At 37.0% G+C, this 11,833-nt stretch overlaps 1 protein-coding gene across 1 annotated transcript; it reads right to left on the bottom strand.

Moving 5' to 3' along the window:
• Positions 1–7,954: 7,954 nt before the first annotated feature.
• On the bottom strand, positions 7,955–11,531 carry LOC118233195 (zymogen granule membrane protein 16-like). Its single transcript, XM_035428607.1, has 5 exons — positions 11,432–11,531; positions 10,811–10,834; positions 10,342–10,394; positions 9,751–9,877; positions 7,955–8,888 (listed from the first exon to the last, which is right to left on the bottom strand). Exons 3-5 carry the CDS (start codon positions 10,391–10,393, stop codon positions 8,531–8,533), a joined length of 537 nt encoding a protein of 178 aa, XP_035284498.1. The 5' UTR covers position 10,394; positions 10,811–10,834; positions 11,432–11,531; the 3' UTR covers positions 7,955–8,530.
• Between the last annotated feature and the right edge of the window lie 302 nt (positions 11,532–11,833).

Here is an 11,833-nt window from a genome sequence, read left to right as displayed (position 1 = left end):
ACTAACTAATACATTCCTATATCAAACCAATGTACATTATAATCGAACCAATAGATGCATAAATAAAAAACCAATATATGCGCAACTGACTAACCAATACATGCCTATATTAATGCTATATGAAAGTGAAGCCAGTAAACATAACAAACAAAATAATATATGTCTATGTGTGAATGACTGACAAATGCATGTGTATAGCAAACCAATATAAATGTAAAGCAAACCAGTATATATGACAATCAAATCAACAGATGTGTAAATAACAAACCAATATAAAAGCAACAATGACAAAACAATATTTGCACAAATCAAACCAATAAATGTGCAAATAACAAACCAATATGCAAGTTTCTACGTCAAACCAAAATATATGTAAGCAACAAACCAATATATGTACAAATTATTAATTCATACATACGTATATCAAACCAATATGCATAAATGAAAAACCAATAAACGCATCAGCGACAAACCAATATAGACGTAAATGACAAACCAACAAATGCGTCAATGAAAAACCACTACATGCGCGTATCAAACCAATATACATGCCAAGCAACCAAAACATAATGGATTAATATGGATTATTTTTTCCCTGAATAGCATCCCATAGTGTGTGGAGGTTTTTGTAATATCTGATTAACCATATGGCCTTACAAGCTTGACTTATGGTCAGGTCAATTCTCCATTTTTTGAAAATCTCATCATCTCATCAAAATGCTATATGAATCTCAAAGGGTTCAAAAGTACAAGCGTTTATTTTAATTTTCTAAAGATTGAGTACATTCCAAATAAATAAATAAATAAATAATAAAGCTCCCTATAGACCCCTCAATGTAATATAAAGAACACAATACAAGTTTAGGGATTTTGGATTTTTCTTTATTTGAAGAAAAATAATACTATCATGATGGTTGGTATTTTTTATTTGTGATTTTTTTAAGGAAAGGTCTTTCCTTGTTTATTTTAAAGCTGGGTATCTGCTGCTAACACAGAAACTCTCATGCTCTGCAGTTTTGTGGTTGACAAAGCCCCCAACTGTTGTGGCTTGAATGGTCTCACTAGAAATGGCTGTTATTAGCGTAGCAGGCTTCTTGTTGCCTTGTTGCACTGGAGCTATGACAAAGGCTGCAAGATATTCAGGGGTGTGGCTTGCCCCCTTGCTAGCCTTTTCTCGATGTCCCCATCTAGCATAACATTTCAGCTTCTGCAGGGAGCAACAGCGGCAGCCAGTTTCTCTGGACAAAAGCCTTCGCAGAATCCGAGCAACTTGAAACTAGCAGGCATTTTACATCTCACTCATTCTTCTTCTAAAAAAGTATTTTTGTGTCTGAAGTTGTATTCACTGTATAGCATGAATTATTAAAATGAGACATTTTTTATACCTTTTGTTTCAAACCTTTACCACGTGGGCTTGTATTAGCTATATTTAAATTCTTGAAAAAGAAACTCATCAGACTTTTTGTAATTTAATTTAGCTTTTTCTCACCTTTTTGCTTCTAAAGTAGCATTCACTTTGTTTTAAAGCTTCATGCTGAATCAACATCTTTCAGTGACCAATGATTGTTTTAATGTATAACCCTTCATGCAAATAAATTCCTTTTCTCCAATATGTCTTCGGCCTGGCCTAATTTATTACACACTAACATTTAAAAGCACCTACAGAAATGCACCAAGAATGTGTTAATCTTTAAACCATTCCAAAGAGACACATCAAGAAACATACCAATGGGAAACACAAAGGTCTAAGGTCACCCGAGCACCTGAATGGAAACCGGACAACTGGGGGGAATAACTAAAACATAGGTACAGTATTAGCGTGTGACTGAATGAATGAATGAATGAATGAATGAATTAATCATTGCATTTATATAGCACTTGTCCGAACACTCAAAGTGCTTTACCGTGATGAGTGGGAACTCACCTCACCAACCACCAATGTGTAGCACCCACCTGAATGGTGACTGAATGGTGTGTGTGATTGATTGGCAATAGATTGGTGTATTCCTGCCTTTCGCCCAATGCACGCTGGGATAGGCTTCAGCAACAACCACCACCCTGACCAGGAATAAGCAGGTATAGATAATGAATGGATGGATGGATGCACGGAAACATTCATCATTTTGACTGAAACCTGATATTTACTTCTCCTTCAATTTCTATGCAATAATAAAGACTGACTTTGTTCACAATTGTGTTGTACAAACAGGTTTAAAAATTAGCTGCACACTCAAAATGCTTACTTTAACAACACAAGAAGATAAAATAGATATAACTCATAACATTAGGCCGCATCACGGTCAAGAGTCTCTTTCTCTCAAGAACTTGATTGTTGATCATTGTATTTGTTTATTTAAAAAGTTCTTTTATTATCTTTGTTCTATTGCCATCTTGCAGTCATTTCTTGCAGCCATTTCAATTACATTCATAACGTACGTGAGTCAAATATAATTAAAACCAAGGTATACACAGTCCAAAATTAGCATCATACCATCACATCAATTGTGTTACAACAAATGAAATAACTGTAACAGTAAATTATTAAAACACCCTATAATGTACATATGTTATGTGATTTTTTTCTGCACATACTAATGTTAACAAGGAAACACATTTTGTAATGTGAGGCACACATTTTGTAACGTGAGACCAGCCACATCCTCAGATTACGAAGCATGAAGCTTTATTCATGAAAAAGACATAGCAACTTGTAGGATATGTAGTGTTTAGATATTGGCCTTAGAGAGGGAAACAGTGAATAATTAAAGCCGCAAGCGGCGTTGGGAGGGGTCCAAGCATTGGCACCATCGCGCCCCCTATGGAGCGATTTTAAAATGGCTTTTTCCTCATGATCATATGCCTTCACCCAACATATCCACTGAATATCATGATGATTGTATAAAATATTGATGACTTATGGCCAAGGCGTCACACTAGTGTTGTCACGATACAAAAATTTTGACTTTCATACCGATACCAGGTTTAGTATCACGATACTCGATACTGAAACAATATTGATTCAATACTCGGTACCTAACAATACTGAAAATACCTTCATAGATCAAAAACCTAATGTCCAAAAGGGTAATGGTAAATGGACTGCATTTATATAGCGCTTTTATCCAAAGCGCTTTACAATTGATGCCTCTCATTCACCAGAGCAGTTAGGGATTAGGTGTCTTGCTCAGGGACACTTCGACACGCCCAGGGCGGGAATCGAACCAGCAACCCTCCGACTGCCAGACAAGTGCTCTTACCTCCTGAGCTATGTCGCCCCCATTTCGACACCTCATTTTCGAATTCACAGTTCATTAAAAACCTGGTTTATTAACAACCTTTAAGTTGAAGCCTGTTCAACATATTAATAAGCATAGGCCTATAGTGTTACAACACTAAACAATAGAAAAATATATTAAATATATTTCAAAAATTAAACAATTGTAAACTAAATAATCTTTAAACAGGTCTTTCACTTTTAAATAGATCTAAAAACAGCATATTTTAATAACAATACAGCATCTTCCTATAATCAAATATTTCCAAATTAGAACACCTACTGCTACTGACATGAACTGAGTCGAAGCTTGCACTGTACAACGAGCGAGTGCACAAGCGCAAGTCACCTCACTTGACAACCTTAGTTGCTACTGCCATCTAGCGAAGATTCCGACAAATTACACCTTTCATCCTCTAAATCCGTAATGCGGGAGACACATTTCCCTGGCTTTTTACATTTGACACAAAACTACCGGATGTCGGAAAATTCTAATACAGTCTAAAACAGTTTCTTTTTTTAAGTACTGAAAAAGTGCTTAAGTTTCGGTATATGGTGCAACACTACGTCAGACACATATTCCAATCCATTGCTCAGCTTAGCAGAGAATGCACATTTCAGAGCGCCTCAGAGACAGATAGAATAACACAATTAAATAGACATTGAGAAAAAACGAAACAAAAGACGAAATTTCAACTCGCGAACTGCGTGCTGCGCGCAGAGTAGCCTACCGTATTATTTATTTAGACGCTGGCATATAAGAAAATTTTCGGTTATGCTGACCTATAAAACGCTATTCCAAAAGCAAAATCAGCCATGTTATATCGTTAGAAAGCTTATACTCTCACCTACTGAATAAATGAATTGTCAATCAAGCCAAATTGTACTAAAAAGGGCGACAACTCCGTAAGCAACAAGTGTGGTATTACGCACAGCTATTTATGAAGATAGCCAACCCAGGCGTCACAGATGCGCGTATTTTTCAGAAACGGATTGTCCAAGACAATATATGACCACTCAGTCACAAAAGGGACATTTGTACGCGTAAAACCAATGGTAAGATTGTATATTTATTCAATGTTTAGTCCCAGATATTGACTGTAGAATGACATGGTATAATTAAAAAAAACTTTGTCTCGTTTATTTCGTTATTCAGTGAGCAGCGTTTTCACTGCTGTATTGGCATATTTTAGGGCTAATTTAGGGCTAGATTTTCATTCTATCAAACAAGCCGAGCCAGCTATTATAAGTTATTTAGTTGTGGTGTAACATTAACTGATTTTTGAGAAAACATAGGTAGTTAAATTACCCGTGTTGTCTAGCCAAGAATGATGTGCCCGGTCTTGACGCAAGCATATTTAGATGAGGCTGTGACGTTGCCATGTTACTCTCAAAACTAGAGCAGGATTTCCCAACTCGGTCCTGTGACTACCGTGTATGATGGTTTTCGTTCCAACCAGTCGCAATCCCAGAAATTTTACTAGATGCTAATATTTCTTAATTAGTGCTTTTCCAGTTTAGACGGATTATTTACTTGCTTAAGCCACATTGGCGGATGAGGAGGAATGCTACTTAGATGACAAATGCAGAGTGGCAGGATACCTGCGGATCTTCACTGAAAATGGTAATGACAGTAATTAAGTCTTTATCTGAAATGTATAATGTATAATAAATTTCACAAACTGGGCTGTAAAACATTTTGTCTAATATGTCAATTGTGACGTATCCATTGCAATTCATAACCATGAATAGTCCTGTCCTAACTTTAATGATGTATTATTTTGAGGCACACTGTTTGAAATTAGGTTGGGGGGGTGGGGGTGGCTGTGTTAGCTGGTGTAGACAGTGCCCTGGGCAGGGACGCTTAGTGAACAAAGTAATTGACTGGCAGGAAGTGACACGTTGTGTAATTAGCACTTAAAGGAGTAGTTAAAAAAAAAAGGCGTTGCATGACAGACATCTCCCTAGCCCGTGGATAACACATTTTTGAATGCCTGTCATCCAAACCCTGTTTTCTTTTTTTAAGTGAATTTTTAATGCAACAGAGGACTGCGGATTAAAAATCCTACCAACAATTAGGTTAACACTGTTCACATCTCATTTCTTAGCATCCTGTGCACAGCTCAAAGCACTCCTCCAATTCTGGACCAGATGGGAACTCCTACCCAGTGAACTGACGCTGAAAGTGGTCAGCAGCGACTTCCCCAAGTCTGCAACGTGTTTTGAAACACTCCATCTTCTTGCACACTATCATGACTATGAAGCTTTTGTTACTGACATTCAGGCCTGCCTCAACTCCACTGACACAGGCTCTGGTCTTGTGTAGGATGGACTCAATGTCACACGAATCACTCGTTACCAAAATTACAAGATCTTTTTCTATTATGTTCATGGGTAGGGGGGATGTGTGTATAAGCAAATTACTGCTCTTAGAGGGAGAACAATTCTCTTTGACTAAAGAATATACTGCATTTTATCACAGACCATTAAGGGTTCTATTTCTTGATCTAGTTCAATTAAATAGATATCCCCAGTTTTCCAGACATTTTTGCCCATTTAAGTAAAACTGGTTAAATGTACACCAAAGCTCTAGTTGGATTCCAATAAATAAGTGATGTACAACTTTGAAAGTATTTCAGTTTACGAATGACTACTGTTACAGGGATGCATGTATTTAATTCCAGAGCTGATGAGATAGTTGCTATTGCTTTGTTACAACTTATGCATGAAACATACTTGCAGAAAATAATTCTATGAATACTGTTACTGCTGGAGAGGTAGATTTGGTGATAATTTAGGGTGCAGTGTCTCTCACATCCACCCAAATAGCCTCCCTATTACATTTCTTTTAAATATGCTCAGCATGCACATAGGGCAGAATTTGTACTGACACTGTCAATGTATCAAAGGAAATATCCTAAAATGCTATTGAGCAGTCTGGCCCCGCAGCCCAAATACAGCACCGTCTTGCCTGCAAATGTCTCCCCCTCATTCTCCACATACTCCAGCAGGTCATAAGTACACTCTCAAATCTGCCCCCCCCCCCCCCCCCCCCACTCCCCCAAAGATCAGCTCCGAGACAAAATCTTCTCCCCATCGCCCCGTTCTGGAGCGGTCCTCTAAAACACAGAACTGTTGAGGTGGAAGGGAGGTGGCAGTGTGCCCATCCTGAGTGTATCGGTGATTGCAATTAAGGAAAGCCTGGTGATCTGACAGGATGATGTTTGGCTTTTTTGAAATATCTTTTGGGTAAGAACATTACAATAAGGCAGAATACAAATAAATAGCTGCTACAGATTGCACTCCAGTCTCACTTCCAAGGTTGGACTTTACTAAGCTATTCCTCTGAACCTTTCTTCAAGCTGTTGAACACAACCGTAAACTTTTCTCAACCCTCAGATTTACTGTTTTCCTAACCCTAACCCTAGCTGAACCCTAATTTGAGCCCTAAAACCTAATTGAAGCCATGGGTACCTTTGAAAACATATGATTACTCATTTAAAATTGATGTAAAACAAAGTCAAGATCATGAATTCCATAATGCAAATGCAAAATAATATGTTTGAGGATATTTAAAAAAGTTAATGTTTCCCTTGAAAATTTATGTATATATTATGCATCTTTTATGGTCATAGGTACCAATGCTACAAGAGAAAATTTTTGGCTCATCCAAAATCTAAAAGGAACCCATGTCCTAACCTTTCTTCAAGCTGCTGAACACAACTGTAAACTTGCCTCAACCCTCAGACTTATCATTTTCCTAACCCTAACTCTAACTTAACCCTAATGTGAGCCCTAAAAACTAATTGAAGCCATAGGTACCGTTGAAAATATCTGATTACTCATTTAAAATGAATGAAAAACAACAAGTCAAGATCATGAATTTAATAATTAAAATGCAAAACAATATGTTTGAGGTCATTTAAAAAAAGTGTTCTTTGAGCAAATATGCATATATTATAGATAAATGAGACAAAATAGAACATTATTGTACCTTCAGGGTATAGTTGGATGTAACCTTTCAATGCTGACAGAAATTGGACAGCCTGGAAGGACGATGTACAGTGAACCAGCAAGTTTAGTAGTATGCTTTCATATCTGCCTCATAGGTTGTATCTACTGTAACCAGCCTGACAGGAGGTTAGAAAAGTAGCTTATATAACCTCTGAGGCAGATAAGAAATACTGCTAAGCATGCTGGTCCACTGTACATCCTCTTTGATGGCTGTCCCATTTTGATCAGTGTCGGAAGGCTAGTTTTACAATCTTTGAGGCTGGTTATAAAACAAACACCTTCAATGTCATTTGAAAGTGTATTATTGCTTCACAGGCAGGCCATTAGTCAAATATTGCCTTGCAAGCTGATGCTTTTCAGATTGAGGGAGTGCATACTACTACAACCAGCCTGGCAGAAGGTTAGAAAAGTAGTTGGATCACTATAGAGCAGGTTGTTGCGATAAAAGCATAATTGTTTTAAAAAAAGAAAATACTATGAACTATTAGAATACCAGAAAACATGAATGCACACTACTATTTTTGAAGTTTTGTGAGACCTACTAAATGAGTTGCTAAAACATGCCAAAAAAGTTGGGCACATTAACATCAGAACCCAGGGATATTCTGTATATCCCACAGTTCTTGTCTGGCAATAACAATGATGCTAATTTTGAAGAAATCACATTTCATCTAGTTATTCTGATGTGGTGTTTTATAGTGATAAATAAACAGGTGTCTAGTACATTATCTCCTCTCATTGGTATTGAGTAGGATACACTGGTGATTACTCAATATCCCCAGGTTAGCCCAGTCTAGCATCAATTACTGTCACTCTCAGGTATCAATATCATCATTGAAATTTGAGAGCATTCTTTAATATTTATATATTGAACTTTTTGCTCAAAGAAACAATAAGCCTTTTCCAAAGGAAAGCTGTAATACAGGTTTTAGGGTGATTTTAGCACCACTTTTTGATTGTCCAGTGGGTCATTTTAGGTCATATTCATTATTCAGTTTTAAGAAGAAAAACACTACAGGTACAATGAAAACGTGATACCTTTAACATGTGTGCACAAGATAACAAAAGACTGATTCCTGCATAATTTCCTTGTTTTATTAATTCATTACATATTCTACATTTCTCTACTCATATATTTTCATTACAGTCTGAGGAAAGCATTTGAAACTTGAACAGACCTAAAAACAATTTACACAAAAGTCCAAAAATGATTATATCATTATTTGGAATAGAGTGTTTTACTTAGTCAAGGCCTAACATGGTATTGTTTCCCATCATAGCTGGATGTGGCATGAGGTATACCATTCCCCAGTGGGCTCCGATGGATGTGATGCCAACTCCATTGAATCGCCCACTAAGGATGCGCAGCTCACTCTGTGGGTATTTGGCGTAGAAGTTGAAGGCGGTACTAACAGGCTGCCCTACGGTGAGAGAGCGCCCTCTGCTGGTGACAAACACCAGTTGGTAAATGTAGTTACTGGGATTGTATTTCCCTGAAATTTGGACAAAAGCCTCGTCTTCGAAGAGTGTTATCTCTACTACATTGCTGCCGTTGCGACCATACAGGGGACTCCAGGCAAAGTCATATCTCATCTGAAATCTGAAAAAAGGAAAGAATTTCATTTTTATCCCAGATGTCATTTTCTATGCAATGCCTTATACATTTAAACCATATCAGCATATATGCAGAGCCTTCAGAAGGTTTTCAGCCCCATTGATTACTTCTCGTTTTGCTGTGTTGTAAAGTCTAATTAAAATATGTTACATGTATTTTCACGTATGCAGAATTATATTAAAAATAAAACCCGAAAATAACTTCAGCCTCTTTGTATTAACAACCTAACTTTTGCCTGGTGTTTTCCATTCCATTATTATATATGTTAATGAGGTCCACCTATGTTGATTTTTGACTCCACACTGCAGAGTAAATATCACCAACTTTGTAATGAAGGAACTGCTTGAGGAACTGTTCAGAGATCAACAGTCTGTTCTGGACTTCACAGATTTGGCCTCTTTGAGAGGCATGGCAGAAGCCACTTCTGAGAAAGGCCAACATTAAGTCACACCTGGAGTTTGCCAGAAGTCATGTGACAGACCTTGAGACCTACTGGAAGAAAAATACCTTCTGGAAGTCTGGTGTGACTAAAGGTCCTGAAAGCACTATCTTTGGTGCTAGCCATCACCAGCGGTACCACCATCTCTACCATCAAAGCATGGTATTGGCAGCATCATGCTATGGGGTTGCTTTCCAGCAGGAGGCACTGGGAAGCTTGGGAATCTGCAAAGCTCCTATAGACACACCCAGTAAGACTCAGAACTGTCATTTCTGCCAAAGGCCTGTCTACAAAGCTATCAGATATTGAGTAAATGAGAAATGTGCCTGTAGTATTTTGTAACTTTGTGTACAGCTGTGTTTAGTGCTGAACATCACTCAGCAGTGTTTTACTGTAAGTAAAATTTACCCAGTGATGAAGCTGCCTATGTTCTCCCACACTCTGATGGCAGTTATGCGACCCTCTCCTGAGGAGGCATAGGAGCTGCCACTGCCCCCACCAACAGCTGCTGAATAGGAATAGTACTGTGGTTGGTCTGTGATATCAGAGACAAAACAATAATGCAAATTAAACAAGTTACGCTGTAAAAAAATGTTGACATAAGTGATTACAATAGCACTTTAAAGTTTGCTCAACTTAGGTTACGTGGATTACAAATTCTAAGCTCCAGTGAGGCCTTTTCTATTGATCATAACTAGAATTAGAATTAGTAATATATATGTTTCAGTGAAGCTGAATTTTAATTCAGAATATCTAAATTACACCCTGTAGTACAAAGGTAAGGCTTTGTACAAACCAAGGTCTTTACAAAGCTAAACCAATTGCCAAAAAAACTTGTTTATGAGTGGTTTCATTCAGATTGCAGTCTTGGTTAACATTTTTGATGCACTTCATGAGCATGTATGTGATTTTTCATGTTTTCTGCAATGTATGTCTAGTAGTTAAAGGAATAAATATATTTGTTGTATTCTTGATGTGCTGAGTTGTTAATATACTCACACTGAGCCCAAGTTGAAGCAAATAGAAGACACAGAACGAAGATGACGAACATTCTGTCTCATGGGAACAAACAGAAGTGGATATGTTCACTGATCAATAAACACATACAAGCATTAATGCTTTTATAAATATATTCCTCTGGAAATGTCAAATTCACGATAAAACGAACAATGATAAACATTTATTAATTAACCAAATAGTGAATTATGCTGAAGATATCAGATACCTGCATAGAGTCAGTGCTTGCTTGTAAGCATTGTAACATTCAGAGGTACAGTTTGAATCTCTCTTTGATCATGTTAAAAAGTGCGTGATCTGATCTGAAGGAGCTTAGGCCCAGTTTATCCACTTGTTAGCTACCTAATAGCCTAATCGCATCCTTGAGGAAGGTACTCAACCCTAATTGATTTAGTAAATACACAGTTGCATAAATGGCTTGTATGTCAAAATAATGAACGCTGTAAGTTACCTGAATAAGAGATCTGCAAAATGCCTGAAAATGTAAAAACACAAATACAAATAATTAAATTTACCTGAGAGGTGAAACTGCTTCTGTAAAGAAAAATAGAAATTATTTAAATGTTTTTTCTTCAAATTACAGTAATATGCAGTTAATAGCCCTTCTAAAATTGTTCATGAAGGCAATATTAATTTAATATAGTTCCCTAACATTTTGAAGAAATTTAATTAACTTGCCTGTCAAATTCAGGGGTCAATGAATTCAAGTAAATGCCACGTAAATTGCATATGCCTAACGCAAGGTAAGGTAGAGCTACAGTATATTCCATAAAACACAAGCAGCTGATTGGAGTAGCAGTAGCCGAATGTGTAATTTACATTTACAAAAAATACAGCCATTTGTTACCAATAAAGTATGCATTTCATATTGTTGTATACACATTTCTAAATTGTATTATGCGCAAATTATATCAGACACGTAAAAACGTCCTAAAAGGCCAACCATACATCATACAAGTGAGATCTTCACTTGTGCACCTCAAGACATCAGTGCTGCCTGATGTAATTAATTGTTTGAGAAAATGTTGTTTCAAATATGAAAATATCATTGTGTTCATTTGGAGACACTTACCGAACGAACAGGAGACGATGAGAAAAATAAAACAATATAGCAATGACCACTTTCCTTTCTAAGGCTGTAGTGCTGTGTGCAGTTTTCCACTTCTGTGAGGCTGTAATTTATAGTCCCTGGTGAACCTTTTACATAAAGAATGAGTAGGTGTCCTGCTGCCGTTTCCAACTTGATGAAAAACTGTCTATTGTCCATTGTTCTTTATGATTTTGTTCCTGATGTGTGGGTTATACATATTTGAAGCCTGTTCAGTGAGTTTTAGTGAATTCTTCTCCCTTTTGACCCAATTAGCTGCTTTCCACAACCCAAAGTTCAAGATCTTTTAGCTACAATTCTTTTAGATATGTACATTTTGATGAATAATGGGCATGAAAAATTTTGAGTTGTTTCAGTGTCATAATA

This window comes from Anguilla anguilla, chromosome 8, assembly GCF_013347855.1.
Source record: "Anguilla anguilla isolate fAngAng1 chromosome 8, fAngAng1.pri, whole genome shotgun sequence".
Taxonomy (NCBI): domain Eukaryota; kingdom Metazoa; phylum Chordata; class Actinopteri; order Anguilliformes; family Anguillidae; genus Anguilla; species Anguilla anguilla.
This window is presented reverse-complemented; position numbering and strand designations above follow the sequence as displayed.

Excerpts from the sequence above, each read along its gene's own strand:
- LOC118233195 (XM_035428607.1), bottom strand. The coding sequence starts at position 10,393 with ATGTTCGTCATCTTCGTTCTGTGTCTTCTATTTGCTTCAACTTGGGCT. Across the intron at positions 9,878-10,341 it reads TGCTTCAACTTGGGCTCAGT|ACCAACCACAGTACTATTCC; the intron begins GTGAGTATATTA and ends CTGATATCACAG. Across the intron at positions 8,889-9,750 it reads ATAGGCAGCTTCATCACTGG|ATTTCAGATGAGATATGACT; the intron begins GTAAATTTTACT and ends TCCTTTTTTCAG.